A 17,604-nucleotide genomic window follows, 5' to 3' on the forward strand; every position below is an offset into this window, starting at 1 on the left:
GTGAGCCTTGGAGCAAGTCACTAACTCTTAATCAGTACTTATTAAAGTACTGGTGGTCTTTAAAATCACCTTGGATACATGTAAAAAATATAGATTCTAGGTCTCACTCCACAGCTGCTGAATCAGCATTTCTGGGGGTACAGCCCAGGGATCTGTTTGTTTTTTTAAAAACTTTGAGGTAGGATCTCACTTTGACGCCCAGGCTGGAGTGCAGTGGCACAATCACAGCTCACTGCAGCCTCCACCTCCCAGGCTTAATCAATCCTCCTGCCTCAGCCTCCTGAGTAGCTAGGACTACAGGCAGGTACTACCATGCCCCGCTAATTTTTTTTTTTTTTTTTTTTTTTGGGATGGGGGTAGAGATGGGATCCTGCTGTTGCCCAGGTTGTTCTCAAACTTCTGGCCTCAATTGATCCTCCCACCTCATCCTCCCAAAGTGCTAGGATTAAAGGCATGAGCCACTGCACCCAGCCTGCTTTTTTTTAAGAGACAAGGTCTTGCTGTCAAGTCAAGGTTACCCAGATCATAGTTCTGGACTTCCTGCAGAAAAACACTGAGGTACGGATTTTGAGTGGATCTGGGGAGATTCTAACTCTAAAGGACTTTAAAATAAGAGAAGGTCCTGCCAGGCCAGAAAGTATGGGTGTGGGGAGTGGTTATTTGACTTCAGGAAGGTACAGTTTAGCACAGATCCTTTCAGCCACTTGAGTACAGGTTCTCTTCTGAGACTTCTCATTTGTCAAATTCATTCTTTAATCTTCCTTTTGGTCCCTCCCCACCTCATTCTGGTGTCTGGATCATGTTTGGTTCAACAGATTTCAACAGAAGCTAGACAAGAGCTCCTGGACAAGAAGTGGCGTGATCATAGCTCACTGCAACTTCAAGCTCCTGGGTTTAAGCAATCCTCAGCTTGAGGCCTCCCAAAGTGTTAGGATTACAGGTGTGAGCCACAGTTCCTAGCCCAATCTGCATTTTTAAAAAACACCCCAGATTATTCTAATATATATTAAACTTTGAGAATGTTTATCTTAGAGCCTCAACTTGTTCATCTATAAAATGGTAAGGATGATAACAAACATTTCACAGGGTGATTAATAAAAGGATTAAGTGATATAATACATTAAAAGTCCTGGCACATACAAAAGGTCTCCATAAATGTAATTTGAATAGGAATCGACTGACCAACATCATGGTGGTCCTACCCAGCTCACATCACACTCCCTCCAAATCCAAGTACCTTCTATCTCCCAAGTCTAGATGGAAAAGACTGAGCTGGTTTGGATAGAGGCTGGTAATTAGGAAGTCCCCAACGGAGGAAATGGGAGAAAGAATAGCCATGATCTTTCCTTTACAATTACAAACTTCATTTGATCTTCACAAGCACCTTATGAGGGAGGTTAAGGGACTTATCTAAGGTCACACAACTCATCCATCTCAGTCAGGTTGTCGAGGCCTACAATTCAAGCTAATGGAACCTAACCATGTCCCCAAACAATGAAGCTGTTAATGCAGAACAAGCCTAATCATGCAATTAGATTGGAGAGAGGCTGGAACCCATTTCACCATAGCTTCTGCAGTCTCAGCCCATCCAACCTTAATTAATTCTGTTGGTTGGCCCACAGGGGACTGTGAGTGTCTTGATGACGCTGACAGTGACTTGTTTACCTTGGCCTGCATCCTCAGAGCACACAGAATGTGCTCAGCAAAAGTTCATTAAATAAATAGAAGGGAAAGGGGAAAATTAATCAGGTGTGAGGCTGTCTCCCAGAGCTCACAATGGAGATTTCTGAGCCGGGATTTCTGAAACTAATGGTGAGTCTGAGAAGAGTAAGGTTGTAGGCTGACTTCCAGCACATGCTTCCCTCCGAGTTTCTCCTTCCCTCACTTGCAGAGCTTGTCCAGGAGCTCTTGTCTAACTTCTGTTGAAATCTGAACCAAACATGATCCAGACACCAGAAGGAGGCGGGGAGGGAGGGAAAAAAATTAAAGAATAAATTTGACAAATGAGAAGTCTAAGAAGAGGACCTGGACTCAAGTGGCTGAAAGGATCCAGGTGCTGGACTGTACCCTCCTGAAGTCAAATAACCCCCCACACCATCCGCACTTTCTGGCCTGGCAGGACCCTCTCTTATTCTAAAGTTAGGATCTCCCCAGACCACTCAAAGTCCTCACCTCACTGTTCTTCTGCAGGAAGTCCTTCTCTCCTACCAACATCAGTTTTAATCCAAGCCCTCTGTTTCAGCCACATGGAATCTGGCACAGTAACGGTACCTTTCCCTGTAGAAGGGCACACTCAACCTTGTCCAGTCCTCATCCCGCCCCAAGGAAAACTGGCAGCTTCCCCCAACTTTCCTTTGACCTCCATCCCTGCCTGTTTCACCACCACCACTTCTTTGTGAGTTACCTTCAGCCTCTGCATGATGGGAAAAGCCTCAGATCCTGACTCCTGGAAGGTCACAGTCTTCCAGGAGTTCCAGCTCTAGGCAGCCTTTGGCAGGAATAGACTGGCAGTGATAACCCCAACACCTCAGAAGAGCTCAGCTTCTCCAGCTCCTACAGTTCATTTCTTTGGATCGCCATGGCTGGTGTTCTGGAGATTTCTAAAGTCCTCTGCCTCTGCTTCCAGCATCCACATTCCCAAAAATATCATCATAAGTAGGGGGCTTAGGACAGGGAAGCCAGAGAAGGACTTCCTGCAGAAGAACAGTGAAGTGGGGACTTTGAGTGGGTCTGGGGAGCTCCTAACTCTGAAGGACTTTAGAATAAGAGAGGGGCTGGGAGTCAGGAGAAAAAGTCTATTTCCAGTTTGTGTTCTTAAGACAAGATGAAATTTCAAAGGGATGTGAGGTCTTAAAGGTGTTGGGAGTCAGGAAGGAGAGAAAAGGAAGAAACACCGATAAGTCATCTGCCATAGTCGAGAAGAAGCGATTTTAAAAAGGGTGAGGAAGATGGAAACGGAAGGAGAATAAGGTGAAGGGCAAGATGGACAGAGTAAAAGGTGAAGTTGGTGTGCGCGTGCACACACACACACACACACACACACACAACATGGGGGGCTGTCAGGTCTTGATCTCTCCACTTAACCAAACTACAACTGATGGATCTATGAACAACCTGTCCTTTTCCTCCTCCCTCTTCCTCTCCTCAACCCTGGCACCTACCTGAGGATGGGGCCCTGGAGGTGGCTCCTCTGAACAGGAACAAGGTTTGCCATGGGAATCAAAGTTTCCTGCTTCAGAGTATCGAAATGCTGACCCCGCGGGCCCCAAGGCCCCTAAGGGGGACAGCTTCCTCTTTGGCCCCTGCCTTCCTCCTCCAGGTCCCAGTAGAACTGAACAACTGACCAGGGAGAACTTTGGGGAGGGGCCTGGCTGCCTGAAGAAGACAGTGGGGAGGCAGAGGCCCAGCCTACCGGAACTGGGTGAGAGAGGAGGCTGCGGGAAAAGTTTCACATCTGAATCAGACGGAAAACAAGAATCTGTTCTCAGAAGAATCCCAGAAAGGCCAGAAATAGCACAGGCCAGCCCCTTGCTCTGAGGAGGTGGGGCTCCTCTTTGGGAAAAAGGGGGTTAGCAAAAGGCTTAAGAGTGCAGGGACAGGGAACCATCCTGAATCTGTCACGGAGAGGATGTCTGTAGAGGAAGGGGAAGGGGCCCTTCAAGACCCCCCAAAAGGAGCTCAGCAGATTCAGTTCCCTCTCAGGGTCTTTTTCTGGGGCGATTCTTCAAAATGAGCGTTAACCCACCTAGCAGAATGGAAGCAAGACCTGGGAATGAACTTCCCACAGAGGAGGAGAAACAGTGGGGAGGGCTTCCAGAAGCTAGGTGTCAGGGGATCCTTACCCAGAGACCCGCTCAACAAGGAGGGAAGGGCCCTCCGCCCCCAAGCAGCGAATGAAAGTCAAGAGAACCCGCTCACAGAAACCAAGGGGTTGGGCAAATTAACACCACCAGCCCCAGTTTTCTCATTTATAAAATGGAAATTGGGGGAAAAACATGAATTAACCAGAGAGAGGTCAATCCAGCTCAGAGGTAAGGAGAAGCGATGTGATAGCCCAAGAAGGGCCAAAAGAGGCGCCCAGAAGGGTTCCGAGGACCAGGAACCCCTCTCTCGCCTTCAGACTTTGCTTTTGCCAAGGTTGGGGAGGGAAGAACCCAGCCTCTGCAGCTCGAAGTGGATGTGCGCACACAGTCCCAGCAAGCCTTCTGATTGGCTGTGAGATGACATCACCAATACAGTACACTGGGGCCGTGATTGGTCAGCTGAGGAGTTGGGCGGGGCTAAGAAGGAGAGCCGGCGGGTGAAGCCCAACGCACTGGGGAAAAAGAGTTCGGGGATCTGCAATCTCTTAGATCTAGGTCTGTGGCTGGGAGTGATGTGGTAAAGAGGAAAAGGAACTAATGGGGTTGAGTACGTCAGTAGAAAGGGAAAAGAGAAGACACAGGCCAAGAGCTAGGATTTTATGACAGGAAGGTTTCCCTTTACCTCTACCCGTCAAAAGCAGGAAGAAATTAAAATACCTTGTCATTATTCCAAAGCCTTGAAGAATTAGAAACAAATGAAGTTTGGGAGCCTGCTGTTTCTCAGCTCCACTGAGTACTGGGACAAGTGGAAGTGGGCTTCAATTTCAACAAGCGAAGTGGAAGTCAAATATCTTAAGGCTGTTCCTGGTAGCCAGGAAGCAGGGCTGCTGCAGATCTTGGAAGAAAAGAAAGTCACTCTCTCTGTATCCATCTCTTTCTCTGTGTCCCACCACCACCCTCCCCGCAATGACCACACCAGCTGGCAGCTAATCACCCCACTGCAGCCACCATAATTATTTGCCAATCACGACTTCTCACTGCAGCTGTGGAATCAACTGACCTGGAAGTCTGGCTCCATCCAACAGCACCACCTGAAGCACCCCCTTTCTAGCTCTTCTCCATGCCCTATGCCCCCAGGCCGCACCCCAAAAACACCCTGGGCTTTTTCCCACCAAGCCTTCCTCTCTACCAAAACCCCAACACAGCTCCCTCAGTGCACCTTTGTCAGATCTGAGTGCTGAAGTGGAATCTGAACCTGGTGTTTTCTTCTCAGACAGGGAGACCCCAACTCTACTAAAGTACAAAAAATTAGCTGGGTGTGGTGGTGCCCGCCTGTAGTCCCAGCTACTCGGCCTCTTAAAGTGCTGGGATTACAAGCATTAGCCACCACGCTAGACCCAGTGTCAGAGACCCTGGATGCCACCCAGGAGATTAGGACAAGTCATTTGGCATGTTCTGTGGACATGCTTGCGTGGCAGGATGGGGCTGGGAGTGAGGGCAGATGGCAGCACACAGCCTGGAACACTAACAACCTCCAACCCAGCCCAGCTTCCCTGCCTCATCTTGTACCCTCACTCCAGACCCTGCCACTCTACCCAAGTAAGTGCTAACCTCAACTCTCCTAATGAAAAGTAAAGGTTTCTGGCAAGGCATGGTGGCTAACACTTGTAATCCCAGCACTTTAAGAGGCCGAGGCAGGCAGATCACAAGGTCAGAAGATCAAGACCTTCCTGGCCAGCATGGTGAAACCTTATCTCTACTAAAATACAAAAAATTAGCTGGGCATGGTGTTGCACACCTGTAGTCCCAGCTACTTGTGAGGCTGAAGCAGAGGAATCGCTTGAACCTCCAGACAGTGGAGGTTGCAGTGCGCCAAGATGGTGCCACTGCCCTCCAGCTGGGTGACAGAGCAAGATTCAGTCAAAGAAAAGAAAAGGTGTCTTGGACTAGAAAAGCCTCTAAGAGGATCTGTTGTCCTTTCCTCTGCTCTCTTACCCATTAGAACCAAAGCCAGTTGCACGAATGACTGCTCACCACTCCAGCCCACATATGTATGCTGCATCATTTGCCCTAGCCTGTTATCATTACTTACTGTTCCTAATAAGGAGGGATAATGGTCAATCATCATCCCTTCCTGGGGAAAAATTTCACACATATACACTTACCCACACATATACACACACCCCACACTCTACCTCTAAGGAGACTGTCACCTGGCTGGCAGGCAGGACATAAATGTGATGACCTTAACAAAGGGTCCAGTATGGATTTTCCTTTAGCCCTTAAATGTAGTTTAAAAATAGAAAGGAACCCAACTCTAATGCCTGCCCAGCCTACACTGAAGAATAAGAGTTGAGAGGGCCGGGCGCGGTGGCTCACGCCTGTAATCCCAGCACTTTGGGAGGCCGAGGCAGGTGGATCACGAGGTCAAGAGATCGAGACCATCCTGGTCAACATAGTGAAACCCCGTCTCTACTAAAAATACAAAAAAAATTAGCTGGGCATGGTGGCGCGTGCCTGTAATCCCAGCTACTCAGGAGGCTGAGGCAGGAGAATTGCCTGAACCCAGGAGGTGGAGGTTGCGGTGAGCCGAGATCGCGCCATTGCACTCCAGCCTGGGCAACAAGAGTGAAACTCCATCTCAAAAAAAAAAAAAAGAGTTGAGATAGGAAACAAAGGATGGGAGACTGCCTCTGGTAAGAGAAGAGGGGTAGGGGTCGGTGGAGGTAAAGGGGTGGGCGTTTGGGAAGGGATTCACTGGCTGACGTGAATTGAAAGAACCAAGGAAATCATCTAATTCCAATAGAGGGTGTGAGTTTAAAATCAGGAGACTTGTCTGGCTACTCAGTTGAAAAGAAAAAACTAAATTTTAAAAGAAATCGGGAAACTTTTGCCTAGATTTTATTACTGTGTGTGACCCTGGGAAAGTCGCTCTGAGCTTCAGTTTCCTGATGTGTAAAATGGGTAAATAATACATGCTTCACAGAATTTTCACGAGGACCTAATCAGATATGGTATGGTATGAGAACACCTTGGGAACTCTAAAGTGATACATGAATGCAAATGACAATTATTTAGTCCAAATCGTTAGTTAGTTTAGCAAATATTCATAGAGTCATTTATAAACAAAATCCCATATGCCCACTCTTGCAGCCAGGACCCCTGACTTTCTGTCCAGGCCTCAAATGGCACCTGGATATTGGCGAGAAAGCTCTAGTCTCCCTGACACCACCACTGCAGACGCTTAGGACTTCTCTCTGGCTTCTTATTCCAGAGGCTCCGGGGAGGCAGTGGAGGCAGAGGCTGCAGAGTATGCAGAGCACGAAGCTCCAGAAATCAAGAACAACCAGCTCTCCACCTCACCCGAGCATTCCCACCCCCAACCCCCCACTCCCCTGGCTTCCATTGCTATACAGACAGCCCCAGTTCTGGCAGCTGGTTGGGCATTGTGGCGGGGGTGGCTCTACAGATAAAAATAGCCCCCCTGGTGGCAAAGCTAGGGTGCCATCCTGGGAAGCACTGTTGACATGGCAGCAGTGGTGAGAGAGCCCTCAGCACTGGACAGAAGAGCTATGGGTGGGGGTGGGATGAGGGAAGGGAATGGGGCCGAGCCTGGGGAAGACTGGAAGATATTGGGGGAAGGACGGAAACCAGGAGAGTGGAGGGAGATGAGGAAGAGGGGTAGGAGATATTAAGGAGGCAGGGAGGAAATGAAAGGAGATTTGAAAGGTGCTATATTAGAGAGTCTGGGAACACACTGAAGAAGTGGGGGAGTCTACTTTCAGACTCCTCTTGTGCCTGTGTCTAAAGACAACTCCCCCCTGCCTTCTGACCAGAAGCCGTTCCTAACAGGTGATCCTAGCAACAGCCCAGCACAACTCAGATCACATGAGGAAGGGAATAATCTAAGCAGCTTGAGCCTTAGCTCAGACTAATAAGAACCCAGGTGTCCTAGCTCCCAGCCGAGAACACAAATGAGTCACCTCTCCGTCAGACTTCAGTGCTTGAGAGGGAGGAATTGGGAGGGGTGAGCGAGAAGGTCAGAGAAAGGCAAACTGAAGAGGAGGCTCCCAGCACCCAGTCCAGAAGAACGCTTTCTCCGGTTCATGTGTCCACCCCTCTTCTCCCTCCCTGCACCATTTGATTCTGCTCATTAACCACCTCGGCAAGGACCACCCCACCAGCCCTCCAAACCACATCCCAACATCTGTTTCCAGCAGATGCCCTGCTTCCAGGGGGCCTAACAGATGTTGAAGGTGGTCTGGGATGGGAAAGCAAATTAAAAGCTTGGCAAGAGTCTGACTGCAGGTGTGATGAGGGCAGCATGAGATTATGGATCAGCAGGATTTGGGTCTGGTCCCAGCACTGCCCCTAATTTACCAACTATCTCTGGGCATCCGTTTCTTCCTCTGTGGCCTTTATGGTTCTCAGATTCAGGGCCTGGGTTGGAGGCACTAGGGAAGTAGGATGCTTGGGCCTCAACTTCCCAGTTCCAGAGTTCATCCTTTCTGACCGGCTCACTGCTTCCCCAAATCACCTCTAACCCAGTGCTTAAAAAAGAAGGGTAGCTTTTCTCTTTATCAGAGAAAAGTTCCATGAACTTTCCAGGAAGTTCTCCTGCATATCTATCTTCAATTTATTTCACTGCGACAAAAAAAAAAAAAACAGCTAATTTTCTTGGCATTTCAAAAAAGAGCAGAAGGGGAGAGAACAGGAGGGACCAAGAAGTCTTCGAGGTGTCTCGTGCAATTTCACTTATTATGTATCTTCCAGATTGGAATTTCTAAAGCAATTGCTTGGTAGAGACATGCTTATGGTTTAGGGAGCTTGGCAACACTGTTGGCATGTGTGTTCAATCAGTCCAGGCCCCAAGAAGTTTCCAAACAAGGTGCGCACAGAGGAGAGAACTAGGGACATGGTGCCAAGCAGATATGCAAGAGCTGATAGACAGGGGAGCAGGGAAGCCAAGGAATAGGAATAAAAGGAAAAACTTCCCCAGTCCCCAGGTCCTGCCTGCCAGAGAAACACTAAGCCTCTCCCCCGAGCCAGCCCCCAGCCCTAGCCCTCAATCCCCAGCTAGCCAAGCTCCCTTCCCAACCTAAATGATGCCAACACCAGCTGGCCGCCTAATCACCCCACTGCAGCCACCAAAATTATTTGCCAATCTGACTTCTCACTGCAGCTGTGGAATCAACTGACCTGGAAGTCTGGCTCTATCCAACAGCACCACCTGAAGCACCTTCTAGCTCTTCTCCATGCCCTATGCCCCCAGGCCGCACCCCAAAAACACCCTGGGCTTTTTCCCACCAAGCCTTCCTGTCTACCAAAACCCCAACACAGCTGCCTCAGTGCACCTTTGCCAGGTCTCAGTGCTGAAGTGGAATCTGGTGTTTTCTTCTGAGGAATAAGCTCCATAGACGCAGCTCCAGCTGGAGGGTAGGAGCAGTTGCAGGACTGGGGCAGAGGGGCAACAGCACGGGTACTAGGACGTCCCTGCATTGCATGGATAACATCCATTTCCTTTCTCAGAAACCCTTTTTTCCCTGCTCAATTCCCATCTATGCCCCTTCCCAAAGGAAGAGAGGAATGATCCCCAGTTCTCTTAGACCATGTAGTCTTGCTCTCTTAGGAGACAATCTCATTATCTGACAACTTCCAGTCTCCCCAGTTGTCTCACCTCCACCCCACCTCCTGCCCTGGTTTTGTCCCTCTTTCTCTGCCACTATCCTGAAGAGAGTTGGAAAATAGCTATTCAACTTCCGTACCTGAGAAAAATCAGTCCCCAGAGATTCAAAGGCAATTACTTGGTTTCCTCCCCAGAGTGGCTGGTAGGATGAGGTCACTGAGAAGGCAAAAGATACATCTTACAGAAGACAGGAGTTGAAGCTGGACTCCTAAGGCCCCACAGGGCACCCGTAGCAAGCTTATCCTGCACCATCACCACAGCAACCCCTCGGTCAAGGGGGGAGCCACAGGGATTTTCTGACTCCTGGCCAAGGTGAGGCAGAAGTACTGACGGCAAGAGTGAAAGGGTCAGTCAAAGGGAATGGGGACAGAGAGAGGAAACAGGACAACTGAGAAGAGCGAAAGGGAGCCTTACAGCAAAAGCAAACCCAGAAAAAGAGGGGGCAAAGGAGAAAATGGAGGAAGAATCAAAGAAGAGAAAATGAGAGAGAGCAGAGGAGTTGGAGACAAATCCCCAAGGATTCCTTTAAAGACTCAAAAGAGAGGGAAGACCTGTTTTCAAGGTTTTCTGCTCTTCCATCTCAATCTGAAGGTGACAAAAGGATTGTTTTTTTAAGAGGTCGGGGATTGGGGTGTCTGGGAGATGGGGAGGCCACCATTCCTTTGATTTCAGGAACTGCCTGGCAGGGTGCAGTTATACATGTCCAGGCTTTTTTCCAACTGAGTATCTCGCCTGGCCTTCTAGACCCATTCATCCCCAACCTCCTTCACCTGCCTCTGGGCAAAAGTGGCAAATGCAACCTCAAATGTGAAATCTCCTCTCTGCCTTTTTTCTAACCACCTCCTGAGGCTCCTGGACAAGCACAATGATGTTTGGATTCTAAGAGACTTCAGTGATTTTCTAAAATACGACGTGGTATACCTGATGTTACCCTCAGGCCTAGGGGCTTGAAATAAATGTCAGAAGGGAATTCTCCAATGTTCATAGAACCCACCTATGGCAGTCCCTGGGCCCCCTACACTCACCTTGTCTCAGAACTGCAACTGTTCCATCCATTTCCAGTTTGACCATTGGGAAAAGACAGTAAGGAGTAATTTCCTCTCCTTTCTTTTGACCTCAGTGGCCCACATCCTTCATAATATAGCCCTCCTCCAGCCCACCTATCCTCCTGGTCTCTAAGCTCAGACACATGCCTTCACTCCTTCCAGATAATCATCACCGAGACTCTTCCAATCATGGCTCAAACCTGTTAGGTAATATTCCTACATCTTGAATCTTTGTCTCCCTCATCCCAGCCAATAGTTGCTCATTCATTCCCATTTTCCTGCCTCTTCACAAAGCAAGCTCTCCCATGCTGAAAGACCTTCAGGCTTTACTTTTACATGATAACATCAAATGAAGAACTGAGACTCAGGCCAGTGCAGTGGTTAACACCTGTAATCCCGGCACTTTGCAAGGCTGAGGTGGGCAGATCGCAAGGTGAGAGGTTCGAGACCAGCCTGGCCAACATGGTGAAACCCCATCTCTACTAAAAATACAAAAAGCCGAGCATGGTGGCACGCCTGTAATCCCAGCTACTCGGGAGGCTGAGGGAGGAGAATTGCTTGAACCTGGGAGGCAGAAGTTGCAGTGAGCTGAGATCGAGCCACTTCACTCCAGCCTGGGTGGCAAAGCAAAACAAAAAAAAAAAAAAAAAAAAAAAAAAAAAAAGAACTCAGAGAGTCTATGTGACTTAAACATTACACAGCTGTAATTGTTTGAGCAGAAACATAAACTCCAACTCAAGTCTCCCAATATTCCCCATGCTCTCCCACTACAACCACCCTGCCTCCCTGCTTCCCTCCCTCCAGCCACATATCCTGACCAGAGGTTTGTGAAGTTCTTCCTTGGGGCTGACTTTGATCCCCTATCTCTATACCTTACCTTCAACTTAATGCAGGAATTTTCTACCCTCTACCTTCTCAGAGATACCACACAGTCCTCATTCAAGACAAAGCTGATGGAAGAAATAGAGACAGGAGACATTTGTTGGAAAAGTGGGGTATGAAACCCAGGGAGGAGAGATTCCCTTTGTCATGGCTAGAAGAGGAAGAAGGACTAACCCAGTGAGGACAGCACCAAAAAATTATCCCCACCAAGGTCTGAGAAAAATGACACTCCTTTTTCTCCAGAGGTCCAAGGAACCATAGTTTATACTGCAATATTCACAGCCACTCCACATCCATAGGCAGGAAAAGGAGAATGGCAGCATGATTTTCAAAACTGGTAAGAGCCACAGAAGATCACTACGTGCGGCATATACAAAAAGAGGGCAAAAGGCAGGGTTAAATCAATGAGGCACCCAGTCCCTCAGCTTCTTCCTCCCATCCACTGGAACTTACCAGGAATGTCAAAAAATCTGAGTGTCACAAACACATACACAAACTCACAAATAGATATTATCCCATTATCTACATGCACACATACATCATCTCATAACTAGGACAATTTCAGGTATTCAGGTAAGTGCACACGTTCACAACACATTTATTATCACACATGCCACTTACAAAAACAGACACATCTTCATGGAGCTCTGTCCCCAGCACACATACCAACCTTTACCCAAACACATATGTATACGTGTCAGGCAGGCATTCACAATTTCATCCTAATATATCTCATTCACACAATCCAAATGCCAGTTTCTGGATCTTCTCTGTAACTCCTTCAGTTCCGGGCTCCATCTTGAGGTCCCCAAACCCCATACCTTTTAAGCATCACACTCTCAAAACAACCACATCATCATCATCATCTCCCTTTCCTCCATCTCCATTTCCTACTCCTCCCCCCACCACTCAACAAACACGAAGGGATACACGCACCACAGAATTAGAGACAGAACTGGACCTCATGACATATGTACATATATTCACTATTTCATTTGTTCATTCCTTCATTTAACAGCATTTATTGAGTGCTTGTTATGTTCAAGGTATCACACTAGACTCTGACGAAACTAAGATAAGCAAAAATAATCCCAAATGGGTTTCCTGCTCCAGCTCATCTACAATGACCTTGAACCACAGCATAGAACATTAAGCCTAGACTTTCAGGGTCCTGAGTATGTACCATGTGGGAAAAGAAGAGAAAGGAACTATATCTATACTGTCACAAAGGAAGGCGGAAGTTCTATCTGTAAAATGTAAAATTCCAAGAGAAACTGGAGCAGAGAAAAGAGAGCGACACTCATACCATCCTGAGAAAAAGAGAACGCATATTTATGCTTTTCCTATGTATATAAGCCTCCTAAAGAAAAAATGAGGCAGAAACCCAGAGTGGTAGAATTTCGTCACTTGGGTGGGTATAGCAAAACAAGGAATAGGGAGCCTCCCCAACTCTCCACACCACTTGATGGAGTTGAAACAGATTACAAGCTCTGTAGGAACAGGGACTATGACTGTTTCGTCCACCACTGACTGTATCCTCAGCATCCGGCATGCCACCTGGCCCATAGAAGGTACTCGAGAAATAGCTGTTGGATGAATAAATGAGCTGAGGATAGCAAATCAATGCTTATCATTTTTCTTGATTCACAAAAGACATAGAAAATTATTTCTACCTCTTCTGGTCTTCCTCCCATTCCCTAAAGCCCTCTGATCTCAGAGAAGGGTAGATAGACAAGTCAAATACTTCCTCTGAGGGTCAGAGATGCTTAAAGTCATCCTGGCCAACTCATCACCTCCAGATGCCTCTTTCACCCTTTCTCATGCCTCGGTTTATGAGTCTGCTTAATTAGGGAAATTGTCCTGAAGATAGAGGTAAAATCACAGAGTTAAGAGACTCTCTTCAGCTCATATGATCCAGATTAGATTCTGAATTTATTTTTGACAATGTCTTAGTGTGGGAAACAGAATTCCTGGATGCTCTTCCCAACAAAAAAATTGCCCTGCATGATTATATTACTGTGGGCTTTTTATCCAGAGTCAGAAACACCAGGCCTAGTCTCCCATAAGAAAGTCTGGATGTCCTAATCAGAAATTAAAAAGGTAGAGGGGGGGAAATAGCATGTGTTGAATAGAAGGATCTAGATAGATAGTTAGGTAAATACATACACGTATATATTCCATGTTTCCATTTCCATGCAGTACCCAATCCTAAGATAATCATATCTATTTCCTATTTCCAGACTTAGCAACCCTTCCCTACCTTGGCCAAAGGTGGGAGGAACCTTTATTTCCACTTAAAAGGGGGAACATCTCCTTTCTCACCTCTTCAGAAACCACCCCATTGAGAGAGTTGGGAAACTACCACCTCTTACCCAGCAAAGCCCTTTACCTAATTGTCAGAGCCTCCCCAATATTCAAAAAGGCAAAATCCAGTAAGCCAACATCGATCAAGTTGGGATCTACCTTGATATCAACGTCTTTCTCTGCTTTGAGGACGTGTAACTGGGAATCTATTCCTGCCCATTAATAATCAGGAGATTATACTTTTTTGGGCAAGTTACATTACATGTATCTAGCTTTATTTTTTCCTTGCTAATTTGTTGTACAAAGCTAGCATTCTTAAGGACCAGACTGCTGAAGTGAGTGAAGACCAGAATGATCTAATCAATAAGAATAGGATTCCTCATCCACCCTAATCTCATGTAAGGACATCTCAGCTAAGGCACTCTAGAGGGACAGCTGCCTCTATTCCCTTCTCTTCCCAGGTTTCATGCCTCCTTCTGGGAATCCTCTTCTCTCACCATTGAGCGCTTCTCACACTAAAGGAAGAAAAAGCAATTCATTTTTGGGAAAGCCTTTTGGTTAGAAATGCATGGGAGATAGTGAAGCTAGTAATATCCACTCTTTTGTGGGGCCCTGTTACCTGGAACAGAGGCAAGGTAAGTATCATGAGCCACTAGTGCTAGGAGAGCCATCCTGAGACGTGTTGAATTCTCCCATTTATGGACCTGGGGCCCTTATTCAACTATTTCCTTATCTGCCCCTTTCCCCAGCTCATTTATCATTAACAGAGCATCATATTCTATCAAAATCACACAGTGCTCCTCCCAAAAAAAGAATTACACAGTGCTCCTCCCAACAAAAATCAATTCAATCCGGTTTTCCATTTCTTCATCCCAGAACTCATTCCAAGGCTGCGCTTCATAGAGCCCAGCAAATTGGATTGGCCAGAGGCAGCCAAGGAGGGGGACTGAGAAGCACATCTGGATTCCAAGCCTTGTTGCCCACTACGCCTCAGTTCTCCCTAAGGCCTCTCCAAGTAGCTCGTGTATAAATCAGACCCACCTGCCATAGAAAGGTGTCATCTTATCACCACAGTAAAGTATTTAAAGAACAATATAACATAAGCATCTATCCAGCCCCTACCCTCATCGCTCCCTCTACCAGACCCAGAAATAGAAAGCTTCAGTGCTCACTATGGAGGAAATGGATTTGGGCTGTGTTTACTGTGTTTCCTCTCTAAACATCCATAGTCTCCTATCCATTTCCTCGTTCCTGGGGCCATGGATTCATCTCAGAGAGAGGGACATCTTCTCTTGTTCCCTGATTAAGAATCAACAGACTGTGGAGATTTCCCGATGGCAGCAGCTGACTGGGACACAAACATGGTGCCTGGCTTGTCTTTGACCCAATCCTCTTTTTTTCTAAGGAGCAGGAGGAAAGTTCCTTTCCTCCCCTGGGACTGGAGTATGAGATACCTGAGTTCGTCCTTCCCCCATTTATACCTCCACAGGGCCGTGGTACTGAAACAATAGGAAAAGATGCCCAAATGTGCTTGGAGATCCTGGAAGACCCTATATAAACAAAAAGGCTTTGATTAAGCCAGTTACCTTGCCTCTGTTAATTAATCTTTCTTCACCATCGTCACCTCCTTCAGCTTCCAGATGGGGGCTCCAACCCCCGCTCCAGATTCCAGGTGGGTACCCTCATCATTAATATATAGAGTGAGTTTCCAGGCCCCAAGAGATGAGCAGCTCAGGCATAGGGTGTCCCCCACCCCCACTCCCTGTGCAGGAGGCAGAAACTACCAATCCCAATTGAGATACATATGACCCACAGGTTGGCACAAGTATTCCCATGCAGTAGATCTAAAGCTGTGTGCAATCACGCTACATACCTCTGCGACCCGCGGTCACTCATGCACACGCATGTCATGTGGCCCACATCTGCACAACTCTGCACAGGGATACGTGTGAGTCAGCCTGGCACTTCTGCTGCCCTCCTGCAGCCCTGACACACTGCATCTACTGTGCCCCCTCTACGCGCTGCGTCTGTCAGCCAGGGGTCCACAGGCACAGGCACATCGTTACCTTTGCAACTCCTAAGCCCGCTCCAACCGGCCGGCTTGCTCCGCACATGCCTTGCACATGTGGCCTGGCCACGCGTGTCAGGGCCGTGTTTCCTCGCACCTGCCAACATGTGTGCTGGAGAGAACCAGCCCACAGCCCAGCTCGTTATCCCCCCTCCTCCTCCCGCTCAGGCTCCCTAAGGTCCCTTCCCCCCATTCCCGGGGCCGGGGACTTACAGAGACCGAAGCTTAATCCACATCTTCTTGCTGGGGCCCGACTTCAGCTCCAGGGGTGACGGGCAATCCGACTCCTCCAGCATCTCCGGAGGACTGCGGGGGGACAGCTCCATGCTCAGCCACGGTCTACGGAACATAGGGAGGAGACAGCACCTCGGCTCAGCTTCAGCCCCAGCCGAGACACTCACCCCCCATCCCAGGCCCTTCCCACCTGCGGCTGGCGTGGACCAGCCAGGCCGGTGTCTCTGGGCTCGGCCCAAGCTGGCAGAGCTGCAGTTCCTGCGGCTCCTCCTCTCCCGCTGCCCAGCCGAGCTTCGGGCTCCCAGTCCGAGCTCTCCGCGCCGCCGCTGCTGCTGCCGCTGCCGCTGCCGCTACCGCCGCCGCCGCCGCGCGCTGCCAGAGCCGCCTCCTCGCCTCTCTCCTCCTCCCCCGGCCGGGTTCCCCCCTCCCTCTGCTCTCCCTCCCTTCTCCTCAGCTTGCCCGCCAGTCTCTCACTCCTCGCAGCCACTCCTCCCCCTCCCAAAGGAACGATTGGAAGCCGGGGGCACACACAGACAGAAGCGCCCAAGGGCGAGCGCACGCACACGGGCGCCGGGGACGAGAGGCTGCGTGTGCCCTGTGCGGGCGGATGTGAGTGCGTGTTTACAGAGCGCACCGCAGGCGGCGGGCAGGACTTCGGTGTGGGTGGCTGTGTGGGTTCTCTCCGTGTGTTTTGAGTTTCTGTGTTTGAGCGTGTGGTTCCATGTATCCACGTGTGCATAGCTGCCTGCGTGTCCCATGTGTGAGTGGGGTGTAGGGGATAAGCACGCATCTTTCCCTGCTAGACCTGGACTCGGAACCCAGTCAGACCAGACCCCACCTGTGCTCCTGTCTTGGAAAAGTTCAGGGTGTGCTCTGAGCTGTGATGGTATCCCACACTTGGCCTCAGGTCCCTCGGCTTGATCTTCCCCACCTGTCTCAAGACCGTGGCCTTCCCCATGGTGCCTCTGCCTGCCCGCCTAGCAGGTAGGAATTTCTTCCAAGTTTAAAGCTCTCCAGAGCAGGCAGCACCACATCTTCTTTGGCTATGTAATAACTCTACACGGCCGGAAAAGCATTCCTGATGTCAAAACCCCTCCTGAAGCACTTCCAGCTCATTTCTTCTGTTCTGTCTTCAGAGAAAGAAATCTGGAGCTAAAGGCCCAGCACAAAACAGCATGGCTGGTTAATAAACATTTGTGGAAGGAGTGAACTGGAATTTGAACTCAACACTTTGTAAAAGGGTAAAGCCTCCTCCATCCAACCGAGTCCTACCTGGGACTCTTGGCAGGAACCACCTCTCTTCTCAGTATTGTTCTCCCCCTTAATGACCACGTGCTTTGGCATTGGGGAAACTCCTATGTCAACAGAAAGAGGAGATATATCACTAACTGCTGAATCCAAAACAGGCCACTAATCCAGGATCCCAGAATGTGAATTTTAATTTCAAAAAATTCTGGAGGTTGGAAGGAGGAGTGATCCGGAGAAGGTATTTACTCTGTTCTAAATACTGAGTGGAGGCTCCCCATTCCCAAAGGAGGAGAAAGCAAGTGAAATGGAAAGGTGAAGAAAAGGATGGACTGT

At 48.6% G+C, this 17,604-nt stretch overlaps 1 protein-coding gene across 6 annotated transcripts in view; it reads right to left on the reverse strand.

The window, feature by feature from the left end:
- Positions 1–17,360, reverse strand: part of PDE1B (phosphodiesterase 1B) — a 31,755-nt gene extending 14,395 nt beyond the window's left edge. Inside the window, exons 1-2 of one of the 6 annotated variants that reach the window (XM_032291698.1) lie at positions 16,214–17,360; positions 16,003–16,128 (exon numbers count right to left, since the gene is read on the reverse strand). In XM_032291698.1, the coding sequence (XP_032147589.1) occupies positions 16,003–16,115 (113 nt within the window). In that variant the 5' untranslated portion in view covers positions 16,116–16,128; positions 16,214–17,360. Of the gene's footprint in view, positions 1–3,161; positions 3,479–10,514; positions 10,875–15,307; positions 15,402–15,594; positions 15,722–15,787; positions 15,907–16,002; positions 16,129–16,213 lie in introns of those variants that run through there. The other 5 variants (XM_032291706.1, XM_032291700.1, XM_032291705.1 and 2 more) reach the window with 5 other exon arrangements.
- Between the last annotated feature and the right edge of the window lie 244 nt (positions 17,361–17,604).

The sequence above is a fragment of the Sapajus apella genome, unplaced genomic scaffold (genome assembly GCF_009761245.1).
Source record: "Sapajus apella isolate SASKATOON/1434 unplaced genomic scaffold, GSC_monkey_1.0 scaffold2, whole genome shotgun sequence".
Classification (NCBI taxonomy): domain Eukaryota; kingdom Metazoa; phylum Chordata; class Mammalia; order Primates; family Cebidae; genus Sapajus; species Sapajus apella.